The following is an 18,178-nucleotide window of genomic DNA, read 5'->3' on the forward strand; positions in this document are numbered from 1 at the left end:
AGCTGCACTCAGCCCCTTCCCCCAGCCCAAATCTCCCGTATCTCTTCCTCTCCAAGAGAAACCACTCAGCTAATAGAGTAGCCAGCCACAGCCTTCCCCTGTACTGTGACAACCTCTTAAGTACCTGTTTTTATTGTGCCTTAACAATATATGGGAGAAAATTCCCTGAGAGAAAGAAAACCAAAGGAGTAATCCTAACCTCCAACAGACCTACAAGCCCTATCTGTGTAATTGTTTTGTGACCAGCACATAGCCTTGTGCAGTAGCTGTCCTGTGATCATCCATAGCCTTGGCATGATCCTTGGCCCAGTTTGGCATGTTCCAGCTTCCATTTTTGTAGGTTGTGGCCAAGCACAGGAACATCCATAGCCCTACTGTCATGGTCATTAGCCCAGTTTGGACTATACCAACTATCCACTCCTGGCCCGCATTGCCAAGCACGTGCCAAGGACCATTCCCAGCACACAGTTTGGATGCAGCTGACCTGTCTTGAAGGTATAGAGCAAAATTATTCCTTGGCCTTTTATTTAATAGCATGTGCTTATTCATACAGTCCACTGCAAGTACCCAATTGAAGGTCCCACCTTCCTGAGATTTCCTTAATCTTTGGTAACAGCCAGTTCTCAAGAGCGCTGAATTCCCCTTTGTTCATGGGTGACTAAGGGAGACTGCACTTATATATTAATCATCCAAAGTCAGACATTTCCAACATGGAGTGGGACCCACCTGCTTGTGTAACTAGATCCTGATGACTGTGCTCACACTGTGGGGCAGATGGGATTACTGGTTCTGGTTTCTGTGTGCAAGGCCCATTGTGTACTGGCTGACTTCTGAAACCAGCCCATACTGCCCAGTTGTCTTACAAGAAAACTCCAGAGGAACATGCATGGCAGGTTTTGTGGGAAGTCTTAACAGCTCTTTGGCTTAGACAAGGTCAGAACTGTAATCATGTAACAGATTTTATTAGTTCTGCAGTGTAGATACCTTTATCAGTCTCCACCTTCTCTTTGATCTGAATAGATTCCTCTGTGGGTCAGTGAGAAAAACACTTTCAGAACAGGTTTTCCTTCAGAGAATTCCAGTTAGACGGGTTAGTTTACCCCAGTAAAACTGCAGTTATTTAAATAACATTTATATTTGAGAAAGCAAATGTAAAAAAGATCTGAATATTTTAAAAATATTAATCTGTTCTTAGACTATGGATTGTGTATGTTTTGCTTTCAACTAACCCTCTGCTTTGACACTTTACTCATTTCATATGTGAAGGGGTGCAAACAGAAATTAAAGTACTGTTAAATGTATCAAATGCTGACATTTTGTTTGTTGACACATCTTCAGCTGACATGTGAAAATTTTAGGGGAATGTCTCGCTGTCTCAGGCCCAGAAAAAAAACAAATTCTTAAGGTAGAAAACTGATCATCGGTTTATCACTAAGAGAACCACTCAGATGTATTTCCTTCTGATCCAAAGAAATATACCTATTATTGTATTAACAAAAGGAAAGCCTGAAGAGCAGTTCATGTTTATAGCCACACTGTAACTTTTGATCTCAAATCGTCTGACATTTTCTAATTAAAAAAAAAAGCTATTCTCACAGCCATTTTTAATAGAGGGTTTTTCACAAACAGTTGCAGACCTTTTTTTGGAATGTTGAGAAGGGCTTTTCCTGGGAGAAAGAAATAATCATGGGAAACCTACTGAGTAGAAAAGACTGCTGATATGAAAGCTGTGAGAAACTTCCCAAATCTCAATTTTTACTGTTGTTGTATTCCGCAGACCTGGCATATATTGGCACAGGTTTAAATAATGTGCCAGTCCTTAGTCCTAACCTGGAAGTCACCCAAATATCAGGCTTTCAAAAAAGGTGGAATGGGTGGAGCCGGAGGAAGAGATGTCTTTGAGAAATTGCCTAGTTTGCATTTATTCTGGCATAGAGTTCTCCCTAACACTCTTAAGTCTTTCCATAAACGTTTTAAAATATTTACTATTATATGATAAGTTTTTGTATGTGGCATTACCACTACAATATGATAGATTTAAGAAAGAGAGGAGACAGAAAACAATAACAATAGTTTGAGGTGCAGATTCAAATACTATATTTAAAAAGTCGCTGTCTTGTCTTGTTGCTTCCCAAGTAATGTTCTCAGTTTTAAGTCACTTTAAATGTTACAGGAAAAAATAAAAGTCAGCATGTAGAAATGGAGCCAAACTTTGGATTGTTATCCAACACAAATATTTTTAGTGTCATTTGTTTCATTATATTTGCAAGGATTGGCTTAGGTTTACAAAAAATAAAGCTCTGGAAAGAGGACAAAGCCCTGTTCCTTTATTAAAACTACAGCCATAAAGAACAGCTTTAGTGAAAGGCCTCTTAAATATTTAAGTAAAAAGAAAAAATATATTTCCTGAGAAAAGACAGGGTTAGCCCTCATAAGATCTTAAAAATATCTATTTTTTTCCTTTGGCAGAAATATTATTACTTACCAGTGTGTTAGAATTTTTTGTTTTTACACTTAAAAAAAAAACCCTCAATCTTAATACTTTGGGGTAATATAACTTCTAATTTCCAGTCATTTGGGATTTTTTATACATTTGAGGAAAATAATTATAATGTAGACTATAACCAAAGATCCCCTGGCCTTTAGAAAATGCTTTGTGTTAACATTTGGGCAGAGTCCTTCCCTGTGTGACCTGCAGACTTGGGTTTTTCACCTGAGGCTCTGCTGCACTTAGTAGAAATGCCTTCTTTTTCAGAGAACCCCCCAGGGCAATTTTGTGCAAATAAGATCTTAACAGAAAGCTTTCTGCTTGGAAGGCACTTCAGAACAAAAGAAGCCTGTTCTTGATGGTTGCTGCATCTCACTTATCTATTCATTCTCATTCCCCATGCACACATTACTGTAGCTGCATCCATAGGAAAGCCAAATTTCCAGGTTGAGACCAGGGCTCCCAAGAGCTGGTGCTGGTTAAGGAGCTTGTCACTCTTGAGAGGGTGCCCCTTTGGGCTCAGGCGTTTCTGCAGTTTTTTGTTGTTACCATAATTGTATCAGTCATACACTGCAAGTGTCTATGTGAATCTGATAGGAGCCTGAGGCAGTATCACAGGGGCATGAACTGTCCTGTTTGTTCAGTGGGGCGTTTTAAGTTTAGTGCTGAACAGTAACACTCTAAATATGAATGTTCCTGACTACTGATGCAAATAGGAAGAAAACACATAAAATGTGAACAGTTGCAAATTATTTTTGAAAGGCTTTTCATCCTTCTCTCTCTTTTCTCCTCAACCACCAAAACTGTTCTGTAAAAATCATTACAGGAAGATGCAATACAAAATAATTCTGCAGGTATTTCCTTGCTCCCAGAGGCCAGTTGGTCTTCAATGTACTAATCCAGGTATCAGCTAATCAAGGTTTCTTTTTCACAGCATGACTATTTGTGGAGGTTTTTTCACAGCAGTTAATAGCATTGAAAGTGTGTGTCTAGGTTTTTCCATTTGGCCACATACAAACAAAAAATATTCCTGAGTATCACATGGCTTTGCTGTGATAGCTACTGTTGACTCTGGGACCTTGGAGTAATGCTGCTCCCCAGCTGTCATTTGGTTTTAATTAAGAGCAAAAAGCAGCCCTGCCCTTAAAGCCAGGCAGGTAACAGTAGGATCCAATGTCATAAGCATAGCATCTCATTTAAATTTTTCAAATTAAAGTGCTTGAAATATCTTCTTGATTTACCCTCAGCTTCCAGCTCACACTGTGAAGAGGGCACAGCTGAATGCATAGCCATCATCATGCTGCTGTTTTTCTCACGAAAATATGATTAAGCATGGTGAATCTGTGCTGTCCTGAGCAATAGAGGATTGTGAGTTCTAGGCTTGTATCTTCTGGTGGGTTTTAATAGTGCTTTACTCTTCAGTACCTCACTGCTTGGAATATCGAAGATCCCAGCTGCTGGTATCAGGCTAAATTTTGAGTATTGGTATATCTCAACAGTATTCAGTTTAGTAGTCATACACAGGGAATTGTCAAAGGACAATGCTTAACATAGAGACTCAGCATAGGTATAAATTTTACAAATAGGCATTTCCAGTGTTTATGCAGCAAGTCCATAGGTAATAAGTGTAGCCAAAATATAGATATTTTTCATTAGAAATAAGCTGTCAACTACTGTTAGTTGTTTCCTGATTTTAATACTTGATTCTGTGTAACTCATGTAGATTCCATCCCATCTGTGGCATAGATGTGGCGCAGACATATGTTTAGGGTGCTAACCAAATACACAATGAGAAGTGCTGTTTGTGTGACTCAGCATAAGTTAGACAGAGCCAAACCAGGTATGTGAAAGCCCAGGTAAGGATAGAAATCTGGACATCTTCCTCCCGATGGCACTTGTGCAATGTCACAGTCTGTTTCACCAGCTGATGGGCAATAGCTTAGCAGAGCTGAAGTATCAGGACAGATGGCTGATTTTAAATGCCATAAGCATGCAGCAATAAGGAAGCATAATTATTCTACTGGCAAACCTATGGATCTTCATATGTGATTGAAGAATGACTAACTGAAGGACTTAACCCAGAAAGGGAACTTGATCAGTCAGAGTTGATCAGCTGGCCAAAGCATTGGTTAGGTAACAGGAGGCTGCCAGCTACCTGCTCTTGTGCTTTCTGCAAAATGGGCCACACTTGCGTGTGTTGTAGCATCTGCTGTCTGCTGTTCCAGTGTGTCACCTGTCCTTGGATGGTGTCTTGTTTGCAGAGAATAATAATACTGTAATGCTGCCAGGAAGTGTAACTAGAGCTTAATGAGGAAGATTTACACAGAAGCAGAGGAAGTCTGGAATAAAAAACATGGTTCATGATGCAAGTTGGAATGAATAGTTGTTACTAAGAGAAATCCATCATTTTAAATTCAGGTTTTTTGCTTAAGACAATAAGGGAACCTTATAAAAATGACGTTACTTAGATGACAGTCTAAAGAACCACAGAGTTACAGCACGCAGGTTAAGTATATCTATGACTCATTTGGTACCTTTGTATGTATTACAATATCCTTGAGAAGGTGCTCATTCACCATTTCCCTGATGTGCTCCAGGAATGAAGCATAAAATATAGGAATGAAGGAATGAGCATGAAATACACTCAGTATATTTCTTTGTCTGTTAGTAGCACAGATATTACTTACAGGAGACTGTGTAGGAAAATACAAATGCGTTATGCTATTTTTTTATTATTTTAATAAATCTGTAAGTCATTTTTAATGAGGCCAGCTTCAAAAGAAAAACTACACTAAACTAAATCCTGAGTATTTGGGGGATGAAAAGCTATGTAGATTTATACAAAATGTTTTGGAAAGCTCTACATTTTGAAGAAATGTCATAAATTTGAATGGCCAGAGAGAAGTGACACAGCACAGAGTATTAATTTTGGTGTATTTGCTGCTGTAAGCTTCAGGCCTTGGGAAGCTGGCATGATTTTAATACAGACCTAACTGCATCTTGTAAACTGTTTATTCTGATATATCTCCTTACAGATAATCATTCAAAGCCAATGGAAATTGACGGGGATGTTGAAATTCCTCCTAACAAAGCAACAGTCCTTCGGGGCCATGAATCAGAAGTGTTCATCTGTGCCTGGAACCCTGTCAGTGACCTGCTAGCATCTGGGTAAGACAGACAGTAACTCAAACCAGCTGCTGCAATTAGAGAATATTTAGAGATGCAAGAACTTGTAAGTGTATTCGGGATGTGAATGAGTATTCTCTGGGCTGTTTTATCAGCCTGCAGCAGTACCGTACCTGCTAAATTGTTATGAGGTGATGACGAATATGAAGAATTTGTACATTTAAGATGTAAATTCTGTGGCCCTAAATACACAAAAATTTTTAGAAATATTTTTTAAATAATTCTAGATAGTTTCTCAAAGTATTTGGAGATTATGTAATCTAGTGCTCTTAGTTATTGATTCACACTGGGGTCTCAGAAAGTCATTGGCATCCACCGGCTTTTTTCAAAAGTATGGAGATGGGGGTGCTTCAGACTAGACCTAAGTTTGTTCAGTGAGCTGAACAGTAAGCAGTGGTTTAAGGGAATGTTGTGCTTTTATTGTCATTGGAAGAGAGTCTGGTTTATCCTCTGCAGGACTGCTCTGCAATGACCACCAGAGCATCCTAAGTGGGACAAGCAGGAGACCGACTTACGAAAGCACTTTTGATTCAAACAAAATCACGATTGTAAACATACCCCAGGAGCTGTATGCAGGCACTGGTGGAATCTGTATTCATGCTTAAAGTTAAACCTTTATATGAAGACTAAATGTAAGAAGTCCAACTGGGAACATGGAGTAAAGCTGATAGTAGTTTGAGGAGGAAAATCACTCAGAGTTAGCAGTATTGGGATACTTTTCTAACAAGGAAGAGGAAAGTCCTTATTTTGTTTCTAGCTTTTTTGCAAGATTATCAGAATAGTCTTCTTACTTACTTCGCTTAGTACATGAAATTAGTTTCCGTAGAAACACGGAATTACAGTATAAATAGAAAAGAAAAACACAATAAATTCCATGTTGGATGAATAGCAGAGATCTCCAAGAGAGTGAAGATAGAAATTTCAAAAAAGTAATTTCAGACAACAAACTGGGATTTTGGGAACTAGAATCCTGTTGAGTATGCACTTTTTTTTCTGACTATCTGACTATCTAAGTCTGATAGTACTTTTAGCATCTGTAGTACTGTAGTACTGTAGTATCTTCATTTACCAATTTTAAGCAAGTCAGTGCTTGCCACAGTGGACTGCTTCCCTAGGATCCATGGTGCACAGTCCTAGTGTGCATAATTTAAACGGTGCAGCATTTCATAAACCAGAGTATGTGTTGCAGTGTTTACTTTGCCTCAGGGTGCTAAGCGTTGGTGGACAGATCCCTGGATTGTGATATCTTACAGGTAAACCTGTAGCTTCAGGTAACCTGGAGGATGATATTCAGAGCTATTAGTCAGATACCTGAGGCAGAGGAATACCCTCTCACCAGCCATTCCATTAAGCTTTACCCTTCAGTGTAATAGGTCTTTCATAATGAGCTTTGCTAGTGACTGTGGAGGCACATAAACACATACGTGGTTACAAAGTACAATTGTGTGCTTTAGTCAGACTAATAGCAGTGCAGTGACAATGCAAATAATTTAGATCCATGTGCATCTTGGTCAGATTTTAGCCTGCTAAAGAAGAAATGAGGTAGGGATGCAGCTGGAATTGGGGTAATGCAGCAGCCAGTACCTGGTGAAGCTTAGTGACTGAAATAGCACAGAATGCACAGAAGAAAGTGAAACTGAAGGAAGAGAGCTGAGTGATTATGCCACTGCACAAAGAAGCCTTGTCTGGTATAATAACAGTGCAAGCTTTTATCTACAGGTAAACTCCATGTTACAGCACCAGTTAAACAAGGGAGAGAAAATCCCTGAGATCCACAGTATACTGCAGTTCTGTTTGCCCTTTACAAAGTAATGATTAAAAAAAGAACACTGCAGTTAGTCTGATGTGTGAGCGTCAGATTGTTAGATTCTGTAACAGCCATATTGTGCTGCCCAGTCAATACTTGCCTTTGAGTTTCCCATCTGCATGATTGTACCCATGTTAAAAAACACAATTCAAATCCTAGCTATTAAATAGAGGAAATAATAACATATTTGTTTTGTTTATAAAGTGGCTAATTGAATCTCAGTTAATGGCAAAGTATTTTCCTGAAGCCTTGTTACACAGGCAGTAGATTTTTCTAACAACTAGCAGCAGTAGTTTAGACAGCAGCCTGATGTAGTCATCAACTAAAAGAATAATGCAGGTTCAGAACCTAAGCTGAAGCAAGCTGTTTAAAAGAAGTGTAGAATGAATCATCCAAAACTAGAGCATTGGCTTCCAGATTTAGTGACTATCCCACTGAGAGAAAGGGATTTTTATATTTAATGTCATATCTACTCCATTGCTGTTTTCCTAGTGTGTGAAGACTAGCACAGTAATATATACTCTCTGGGCTTTGCAAACAGCTATTTCAAAATATAACAGAGAGACAGGAATTTCTCTGATCAAATAGCTAGAAAAATATATTCTGCAGCTGCTCTTCCCCCTCCACCACGCACATAACCCTTAAAGCTGAGGATGGGGGAGACTAGAAATACCAGTAAATGCTTATCAAAGGCATGACTGTCACCAGATGCCTATGAAAAGAATGCTTAGATGTTATGAACAGAAGCATTATAATAATAGAGTGAAGTGTGTGCATACAGCCATGGAAGATGATTAACTACACTTTATGAAGGAAGTCAACATTCCAAAGCAAATAATTGCATAGAGTGTTTTAGTCGAGTGAAAAAATACCACAAAAAATAGGTGCCTGGTTAAATCTCAAGATTTGGCCATTCCCAGCAATAAACTAAAAGACTGGTATCTTCTGCTAGTTATCTTTCAATATCTTAAGTTTTAATTTCATGACACATTTAAATTGTTGCAGATGGTTATGTTCCCTGTGTAGTGCAGAAATCCATTACAGCTGCATCCACATTAGTAAACTAGCTGTGCCTGGGAATATTCCTGGGCACTGAAGCCAGCTGGCACAGAACGGCTGCTGTCTGTGCTAGCAAACTGCCCTGGCTGCCAAATAAACTGCACATTGGGAATCATCTCTGGACATTGTTGCTACCAAGCCATGCCCAGGAGTCATTCAGAGAGAACATCAGAGACCCAAGCAAGAGTGCTAATTAAAACAATCCAAAATCTGGCCAGGGAATATCCTGTCAGTTTGCTTGCACAGGTCATCGTGGTCTGGTGATACAGTGTTCTGAACATGCTTGAATTTCCCAGTGTGGAAGTGGATGGACTGTGAATGTCAAGGCTGCAAAACCTTTTCCAGTTGAACTTAGGGTCTTTTTGTCATTGTGTTCCACTGCTGCTTCCAAGAGTGTGACATCCAGCCATGCCCTTCAAGTAATTCACACAGCCATGAAGCAGAGGGACCTGGCCTCGGTCCTAAAACCAACAGCAGGTTTCTTTTCTTGCAAGCTAGTCTGTGCCAGCCTCTCTCACACAGAGAGGCTGTGCCTTGTCTCTTCCAAACCACTCTGTGCACCTTTTGCTCTCCCTAGTCAGCAAAGTAATTATCCATAAAAGCTGCTGTCCGAGATCTTTCAGTGTGGCTGTGTTTCTTGGAAGCAAGAGATGTTTCTAGGCCATCTGCTGTCATTGTTTCTGGGTTTTATATATATAGTACTTCAGGTTACTGTACTCCTCATGTCAGTGGTTTAGGATGCACCATAAATTACCTTTCAGAATAATCCTTTTGATTTACCAGGTTGAGGGTGTTAATTTCAGACACCAGCCCTCAATGTCAGGGCCAGATATTAATTCTGCTAACTCTAAGTCCTTATTTGTTAGCAGGGCACCGTTTGGACTGGTTTCCTCAGTGCATCAAATCCATGAATGCAAAGTGGTCAGCTATTAGGGGAGGTCGACTTGAATAACCTGTAGCAGGGAATAATGTAGAATCAGTGGGGCAGAGATCTTAATCAGGACACCTGTGAGGCACTTCCTTCTACTAACTGCCTAGGAAGAGTAAGCACTTAGTAAGAGACCTGCTTCATTAAGGAAACGTTAGGTGTCAAAAAAAAAAGAGGCATTTCCTTCCCATAATTCTTTTGATAATATCTTTTAAAATAAAATAACAAAAACTCTAGCCTGTTGGAGCCAGAAGCAGTAAATACACATTAGCAATATTGCATCTCAAAATAACAGTGATTTTAAGTCTTGTAGCTGAAGATTAGAAATACCAAGGTTCAACAACCATCTTGCAAAATTCTTTACCCAACTGCAGCACTTATAACCTCTGTGCTCCCAGTTACAGAATGGTGATTTTATATGTCACAAATTAAATTCCACAAACATTTGTCCACCTTGATTCATGAACATACTGGGGCAGGAGAGCATGAAAAAAAATCCTTTCAGAATTAGCCTTCCTAAAATTTGGCAGTACTCTTTCCACAGTGCAGAGGAGTATACCTATTACTCAAGTGTTCATGACTTGCATGTTGGAATGAGCTGCTTTATCATGGAGATTGAAATGCTTCTGTGGGCAAAGGAGATTAAATATCTTTCTGAATTGTGCTTGAACTGTGCTCCTCTAATAAGGCAGGGTTCACTGAATCATTCAACGGAAATCGGAATGCTTTCCAGAGCATTCTCTGGACTCTTTTTTTCCCCCCAGCAACAAAAGGGAAGACATACAAATACCCTTGATGCACACTGGTAGGCTTACAAAGCCTCTCTGCAGGGACACATAATAGCTTATGTAGCTTTGGGAGAAGAAAAGGGAAAAACAAAATTAAAATACTGGAAAATGAGATTGCCTAGGCCTTGCCAGAAAACTGACTAAATAAAACTGTTGAAAAACAAAACGTAACCCTTTTAGAACTAGCAAATAGGATATTGTATTTGATGGCCAAGTGACTGAGTACTTTATTCACAGGGTCCAATAACAAACTGAATTATTACAATGAAGGCAGGACAGTCCTGCAGTCTTATATAGGAGAGAAGCCAGCTCTGAAGAAATTTCCTACTTAGCATGTTAATCAATAAAGTAGTCCTTTAAAGACTTATGTTCCCATCATTGTTAATTACCACTGTTAAAAATGTTCCTTAACTTCTCAGCCTCATTATTAACTTGGTTAATTTTCTAGCTAACATATGCAAAAATGTCAGTTTTCCAGACCTCTGAAGAAGTACGGGTGTATCTTACAGTCACAGCTGTGTGGTGGCAAAAATTACCCTGATCTGAATTATTTCTTAATCACTAATGTGAAAGATATGTCTTGAAAATTAAAGAGTGGCTTTACAGGAGTAGCTGGGTTCAAAACCCTGGCCAGCCATGACACCTCAGCTTGGCACAAAAGGTTCACAGGAGATGGGGCACATTCCCCAGACATGCCATAAGCTAGGAGAGCTCAGAGCTACTGATACAGGCAGAGAGGTGTTTGCTTTTACAGATGAAATGTTTGTGTAAAATTAGGCTAAATTATTAGTAAAATAATACACAGAGATCAATGGAGTTTGATAATCGCTTGGTCAATATTTGTATTTGAAGATATGTCAAGTGCTGAAAATTTGTCTGGTATTCTTACTATCAGTAATTTAAATGCTTTACTAGTGGACCAAAAGAAAATTCAGTATTCTCTTGTGGTGGATTTCTTTTTCAGTAAAACATGGCTTATCAAAGCAAAAATGGGTCTCAGGAAGATCCATTTCTTAAAAAATGGATCTTTGAAGAAAGACTTTTTCTCCTTGATAGTGTGTCAGAAAAGAAGTTCTTTGTCATTACTTTTTTTAAAAAGCAAAAGCTAACACATCAGATGTATCAACAATGAAATTTCATCCACACTGTATGAACTCTTGCAGGTATGAGAGAGATGCTAACTCTGCTCCAAGTTTGTACTTACTGCATGTAAATGAAAATTGCTTTCTGGACAGAACAAGCAATCCAGGAAATTTGGTTTTGGTTGTTGTTTTAAAAAATTAAGGAGAGGGAGTGTGAAAAGAAATCCCAGTAAACTTTTAAAGTGTAATATCTTCCACTCCATGGCAAATTGATCTCTGAACCTCAGAGATATTTTTTCTGTAGAATAAAGGTTTATGCAAAGTCAAAATAAATATATTATTTACAAGTAGATAATGATACACTCTTCCTCCTCCAAACCTTTTCTAAGCAAAATCAGGGTTTCAGCCTGCATTAAAATCACCTCTGTAGAAAATAATTGATCAATAAAATAAATCAAAATCCTGATGCTTTCTCTGGCTTGTTCTATTATGGCAGTACTTATTTTGCCACTTTTTTCAGACAGCATGATGTAAGCACCAAGCTACAGACAGGTACTGTAAGTTGCCCCAGACTAACTCAGCTATGGTGATGATACCAGCTTTAGGTATGTAGTGCAAGATGTAGACAGCGAGTTTGTGTGAAAGTTTTAGACAAAACTTCCCTGAATAAACAAAATTATTATGACAGGTATAATTTAAAGATGTGTTAGCATTTTTAGAAAAGTACACAGAGTACAGAAAGAGTTGGAAAGAAAAAATTACTTCTTAATGGCTTGTAATGCCCTGATCCATTCAGCAGGTTTAGGGAAAGGTGGTTGGATCTACTCTGGGCAGTGCACAGGAGAAACATCAAAATTCTCAGGAGATACAAAACAACTTCTACTTGCAAAAATTGGAACATAGAATAGGGCCTCTCCTAGGTGAGCTTCTGCTAATTCCAGCACCAAAGCCTTACACCTGTGTTTTGCACAGAGCCAGAAGTTTCCCAGCAGCCCCGTGTAGTCAGATGCTCTGTTACAGTACAGGCCAGTGGCTCTTGTTCCTCCAGTCTCCTGCAAGGCTGTAATTTTGTCTCAATGAAAACAGACATACAGGCTTTTACACTGTTTGCTAGGCCAGCATGAGGAGTTTTCAACTTATTTGCATAATTGCTTTATAGATCCGGAGACTCAACGGCCAGGATATGGAATCTCAACGAAAACAGCAACAGCGGTTCCACTCAACTCGTTTTGAGACACTGCATAAGAGAAGGAGGACATGATGTCCCCAGCAATAAGGATGTGACTTCATTGGACTGGAATGTAAGCTAACTTCTAAGACTGTGCATGGTTTATAACTGTCTAAATTTAATTCCAAGGCAATTACAGTTGCTGCTCCATATCTTTCATATCTGAGGTGACCAGAAGCTCTGTCCTAACCTACTGACCTCTTGTTTCAAATACTCATAATAGGCTGAACTTTCTTCTACATGCTGTAATTTTCCAGGACTGTTGCCATCTTTGAGCTTAACAATGATATATTTATATCTCTATTTTAGGAGCATGAGTAAAAATAAACTCAGCTAGCTTTAAGAAGAAAGATTAAACAAACAATCTGTGTAATACTGAAGCCTCATTAATAATGTATTTGCATCTCATAGTTACTTTGTTTTGGCATGTAAGGACATAAAAGCACCAGTGAAGCTTTTTCTGAGGTTGGACTCTCCAGATCCTCTCATTTGACTTATGCTGTGCACAGCAAAATATGTTCACATTATTTTCTTTGTCTTGATAGGAGCATGTGTGGTTATTCTGTCCTTACCTTCTGGATGAAACTGTCTTGCCTGATCCCTTTTTTACTTTCATCCTGCAAAACCTCCTGTCTTAGATAATGTGCTCCTGCACAAAGAATACTGAAGTGAGCAGAGGACAGGTATTGTTGAGAATCCCCAGTCTCTGGGCAGTGCCTTTGAACAGCTCTAATTATTGCCAAAAAAACTTACAAGACCCTGGAGAAATCTTAATTACTTCAAGCTAATTTTCATTCTGCCTGTTTGGCTGATATTAGTACAGACGGAGTGATCACATTAGTCTTGTTTTCATAGGAAAACAGATTAATTAAGTACCAGAAAGGATTTTCAGCAGTTATGTACAATCTCAGTTGCTGGCCGGAGATCAAGTTTCGATTAATCTTTACTGCAGTATTGTCCTTCAGGTGAGCTAGGTGCTTCACAAAGTGAAAGATAAGGCCACTGCACAAGTCACCTTTCCCCTGTGTATTTTCTATTTACACAATGGAAGAAGGTGGTGAATAGTACAGAAAATAGAGGTAGGTCAAGGAAGCAAATAAAACTCAAGCTTATGTTCATCACTTGTTTCCTTGGATATTAGAGTGAAGAAAAACAGTTGTGAAAAAAATGCATCTACAAGTAAGAAAAGAGAAATTGAAAGAGGAAAACATGCAATGAGTGAAGAACAGTTAGGAGAAAAATTGTCCAAAACATAGGGCATCCTCTGGTATTTCCTGTAGTAGTAGTTCCTTAACTTCCAGACTTCATTGGTACTTCACTTGCATTGTACTAGTACTTAAGGTAGGGAAATGTTCCTAACTCAAATACTTCAAGTGTTTCCTCCTTACTTTGAGTTTCCCAAAGAAATGTGAATTACCAGCAAAATATATTTGGATTAACTGTATATCTAAGTTCCTGAGCTTTTCTTTTTCTGTTTTTGCCCTTTATCATGTTTCTTCTCATCTCTGGTCCAGAGCAGTGTACATCACAGTGAGCTTCGCTTAGGTTATGATTTTTTCTCCCCTACATTATTATATATATGAGTTAAATTTACAAGTGCTCTGAGTCAGTGTTTTTGGAGGATTGGAGTGGGCATATGTTTCAAAGGATTACTTCATGCTTTTTTCTAATTTTCTATTCATGAAGATAGAAATGCTATATCTGCCTCTATTGTTTATTTAGAACCGCAATATTAATCATATTGCCCTGTGAAATCTTCACATTGGTTGTATTGAATTAGTTCTTCTCTGGTTTATGTGACTTACGTGACATAAAGGTTATAGGAAAGGTTATTTCTGGAGGTCATGTTCAGGTCATGACCTTTGATACCATGGGTAGGATTCATCTCCTGTAGGTTTAACCATCTAAGCTAATCCTGTAGACTCACCTTAAGTCAGCAGAAACAGAGACACATGCCTTCATATTGGATTGGGCATAATCTAAAGCAAATGAGTTTGTGAGTTACGCTTCAGAGTTGTAGTTACATGATGCTGTCAGTAACGGAGGGAGAAGAGATGGCACTCCTGAACCAACTCCTAACTTCTGCATGTCAGGAGGTAAATGGGATGAATCTCACTCTTAATCCAGGTTCTTAAATGTTGAAAAACTAAATAAATTGCTTCAATAGTGTCACCAGATGGCAGAGTTAAGTTCTATTTTAATTATTCTGGCCCAATCACACCAGCTTCACTGGCTGCACAGGACATATCCTTCTGTGAAGGATTCCTTCCAGAATACATGTGACCTGCTGATTAGATTCATGGGCTTTTTTCCTTCTAATTGGGACCCATCAATCCATTTTTTCGTCAAGATATTGTGCCCATGAGCACATGTGGGAGTCTGTGTTCAGACAAGTGGAAAGCAATTCCTTGGTGGTAGATAAGATTTCAGTTGTTTACCTGAGTGTATGTGGCTTAGGGCCTTCTTTCAAGTAGAGATGCCTGAGTTTCAGTAAACTGGGATTTAGGCTGGGTTTAGACCATCTGTTGATGTTTTGTAGGTCCTTTATGTCTAAGAAGTAGTATCTGTTTGTTAAGTGGAAGAAGCCCATAGAATTTGTTCTATCTTGTTTTATTTTTCTAATATTTTTTATTGAACAGCTCATATCTGATGGTATAGCCCAGTATTTCACTGTGTGTTAGAGGATTTTATTTCCTCTGTGCTGTCTGAAGTAATAACCTGTAGTTCAAATCATAGCATAATCTGTCTCAATGAGTGGACTCAGAATCATAAATCACAATTAGCAAACCTTTAAAAAGAAAGAAAAAGGTTGGTTGAAACAGATTTTATCTCATATCCACCTTTGCCATTTTTATATATTCCAACAGAGTGATGGAACACTATTGGCTACAGGCTCATATGATGGTTTTGCAAGAATATGGACAGAAGATGGTAAGTCAAACATTTCTTGTTCTTAAGCATCAAACAGCAGTGAGCTGTAATTTGACCAATTTGTAAAGAAATTGTAATAATAATCTGTTCTTTATTCCAGGTAACCTTGCAAGCACCTTAGGTCAACATAAAGGTCCAATATTTGCCCTGAAATGGAACAAAAAGGGGAATTATATTTTAAGTGCTGGTGTTGATAAAGTGAGTTTTAAAAATACATTATTCTAACATATAAGTATGCTGATGAGTGAGCTTGTGCTGCTAAATTCCTTAAGATTATTTTCTTCTTCTCCAGGCACCCTGGAGAGTTTGAATTTTTTAAATTTATTTTAGTGCATGTTGATTATATTTTTGAGGCTGCATAAATGTATACTGTTTTCATGGAAAATACTTAACTTTAAAAAAAATTGTGTAAAATTACATCTTGAGTGTGTCTCTGTTAAGGAAGGAATAGCTTCCAGTACTTATATTTGTAGTTTTATCAGCTATTTGTGGGAAGAAAGTGGTCTTAAAGATACAACACCTTTTAGCTCATCTAACTGTTAAAACACTTTTATTTGACTAAAATATATATGGCTTCCTCTGGAAATATGCAAAAAAAATATGGTTCTAAACTGAAAATCAAGCAAAACATAGTAGTTACAGCTAAGTGCACATTAGAGATTGAAATGAACAGCTGACTGATGATCCATTAAAACTGAAACTGGAAAGTACACAGCATTCATCTTGCCTGACTTTCAGTGTCTGATAATTAGATGCATGTGTCATCCTTGGCTTCCTTTATAAAATTCAGAGAGAAAACTGACACTTCCAAGGGATAGGCTGCATGGTCTGTGTTCCAGTGAGATGCACTGACAGTGCTTCTCTCCAGCTGAGGGGAGTCCAGCTGAGATTTGTACGTTTGTAAGCTCAGTGAATCCCTGTATTTTTATATCCTTGTGAAAATGGAAGCTTTAATACTGGCTTATATTCAGCTACACTGATCTCCCAATTGTAATTCCATTACTCCAGTGAACTTACATTCTCAATAAAAGCAGCATTTCTTTAGATGATCCATTATCAGCAAGATGATGCATCCTTAATTTATTTTCTGGAAGTATATACTCCCAGTAAATTGACAATTCCCTCAGGTGGTATTGAGCTGTCCAGGGGACACACTCACGTGTGCTGTGAGGATGGATTAAACCTGTAGTAAGCCAATTACACCAGAGTCTGTCCCACCTCAGAGGCAAGAAGTGTTGTGTACTCTGCTGATAGAAAAACATTTCACTTACTGGTTTGTTACAAATGGGGTTCAGTATAGTTTTGAAGTAGAATTCAACTTGCATCTTTTGAAAAGGGAAAGTGTTCTTTAAAGATCATAACTGAAATGTTTTTTCAATATGCTTATTAAAAATGTATGGTGTTGTCCTCTAGTGTTATTCAGAGAGAGTATGCCCATTCTTCATAGTTATATTGCTTCTTCTATAGGCATGATACTTCCTTATCTACATTTAGATTAATATTCTGTGATACCTAGAAGTAATTTCTGGTTTTCACACTGTTTAGCACACAAGGGTCTCTGTAGTCAATAATTTTATCAGTTCATCATTTAGAATTGCTACTTAGTGAGGGTGCTATTTTGGGTTTTTTCTCTGAGCTGAACAGTCACTAATCTTTTTTTTCCACCCTTTCTTTGGATGCAGACAACAATAATTTGGGATGCTCACACAGGAGAAGCTAAACAGCAATTTCCTTTCCATTCAGGTACTTTTTGCATAACTCTTGTTAGGAAAATGAAATGCAGTTTTTAATTCTGTCAGTGTACTTTATCTGCCAGAGAAAAGTTTCAATCAAGTTTTTTTGTGCTTTAACCATCCTGAATATCATGGCTTGTGGGTTTATTCTCATTTCAGAAACACCCAGTTCTGTGAGAATCAGCTTTGAAAGCTGATTTTAGGAGAGAGTTTGTACACCAGCCGTGTCTACCTAACTGAGCAGTCCTGTTGTTGTCTATGTGCTTGAATAGTACCAGGTGGTGATTCCTGAAGAGAACTTTCAGTGGAGGGTCTGGGATCTTTTCAGTTCTCTCTGCTCCTGTTTCAATGAAGCTGATTTGAGGCAGAAGCAGGCAGATTTCTCATGCACCTTGCATTCACCACTGCACTCACAAAGGTCCTCAGAATTTCTTAGCTTTTAATTTTAACTTCAATTTCTTTAATATTTGCTTTCTTTTATTGTTGGAAATGAGTTGCCAGTCTTGAGTTTCAAAACCTTGCTGCACCAAAATGCTATTAGGATGGTTACTTGTAGAACTGTTTTAAGAAGACAGGAGATGTCACAGATACTAAACAATCTTGAATAACAGACAGTCATTGACATAATCTGAAATTCACCTGAGAACCAGTCTTGTAAGATGATGGCTGAATTCATGATCTGAAGTGGCTACATTTTCATAGTGAAGAATTTTAAGGGGTATAGTAAAACTGAGTTTAAAATCATGAAAGCATTCTGGATTCTGATGCTAGAGGTTTTCATCTTCCTAGTTCACTCTAACTAATCCATTTTTAAATACAACAAGCTTTCACAATGGTGTTTAAAAACATATTTCAGTACTAATTTTAAAACATTATTTTTCACATGCTTTTCAACTCAAACTGTTCTTATTCTCACACATACACTGATGTGAATAATATGCAGTAGCA

At 38.2% G+C, this 18,178-nt stretch overlaps 1 protein-coding gene across 5 annotated transcripts in view; it reads left to right on the plus strand.

The window, feature by feature from the left end:
* TBL1X (transducin beta like 1 X-linked) overlaps nt 1-18,178 on the plus strand; it is a 188,451-nt gene that overhangs the window by 159,556 nt on the left and 10,717 nt on the right. For all 5 annotated transcript variants that reach the window (XM_041472328.1, XM_041472330.1, XM_041472326.1 and 2 more), the window contains 5 exons: nt 5,524-5,656; nt 12,498-12,639; nt 15,434-15,497; nt 15,598-15,695; nt 17,180-17,240. In XM_041472328.1, coding sequence (XP_041328262.1) covers nt 5,524-5,656; nt 12,498-12,639; nt 15,434-15,497; nt 15,598-15,695; nt 17,180-17,240 — 498 coding nt within the window. The remainder of the gene's footprint in view (nt 1-5,523; nt 5,657-12,497; nt 12,640-15,433; nt 15,498-15,597; nt 15,696-17,179; nt 17,241-18,178) is intronic.

Source organism: Pyrgilauda ruficollis, unplaced genomic scaffold, assembly GCF_017590135.1.
Source record: "Pyrgilauda ruficollis isolate IOZ18807 unplaced genomic scaffold, ASM1759013v1 scaffold29, whole genome shotgun sequence".
NCBI lineage: Eukaryota > Metazoa > Chordata > Aves > Passeriformes > Passeridae > Pyrgilauda > Pyrgilauda ruficollis.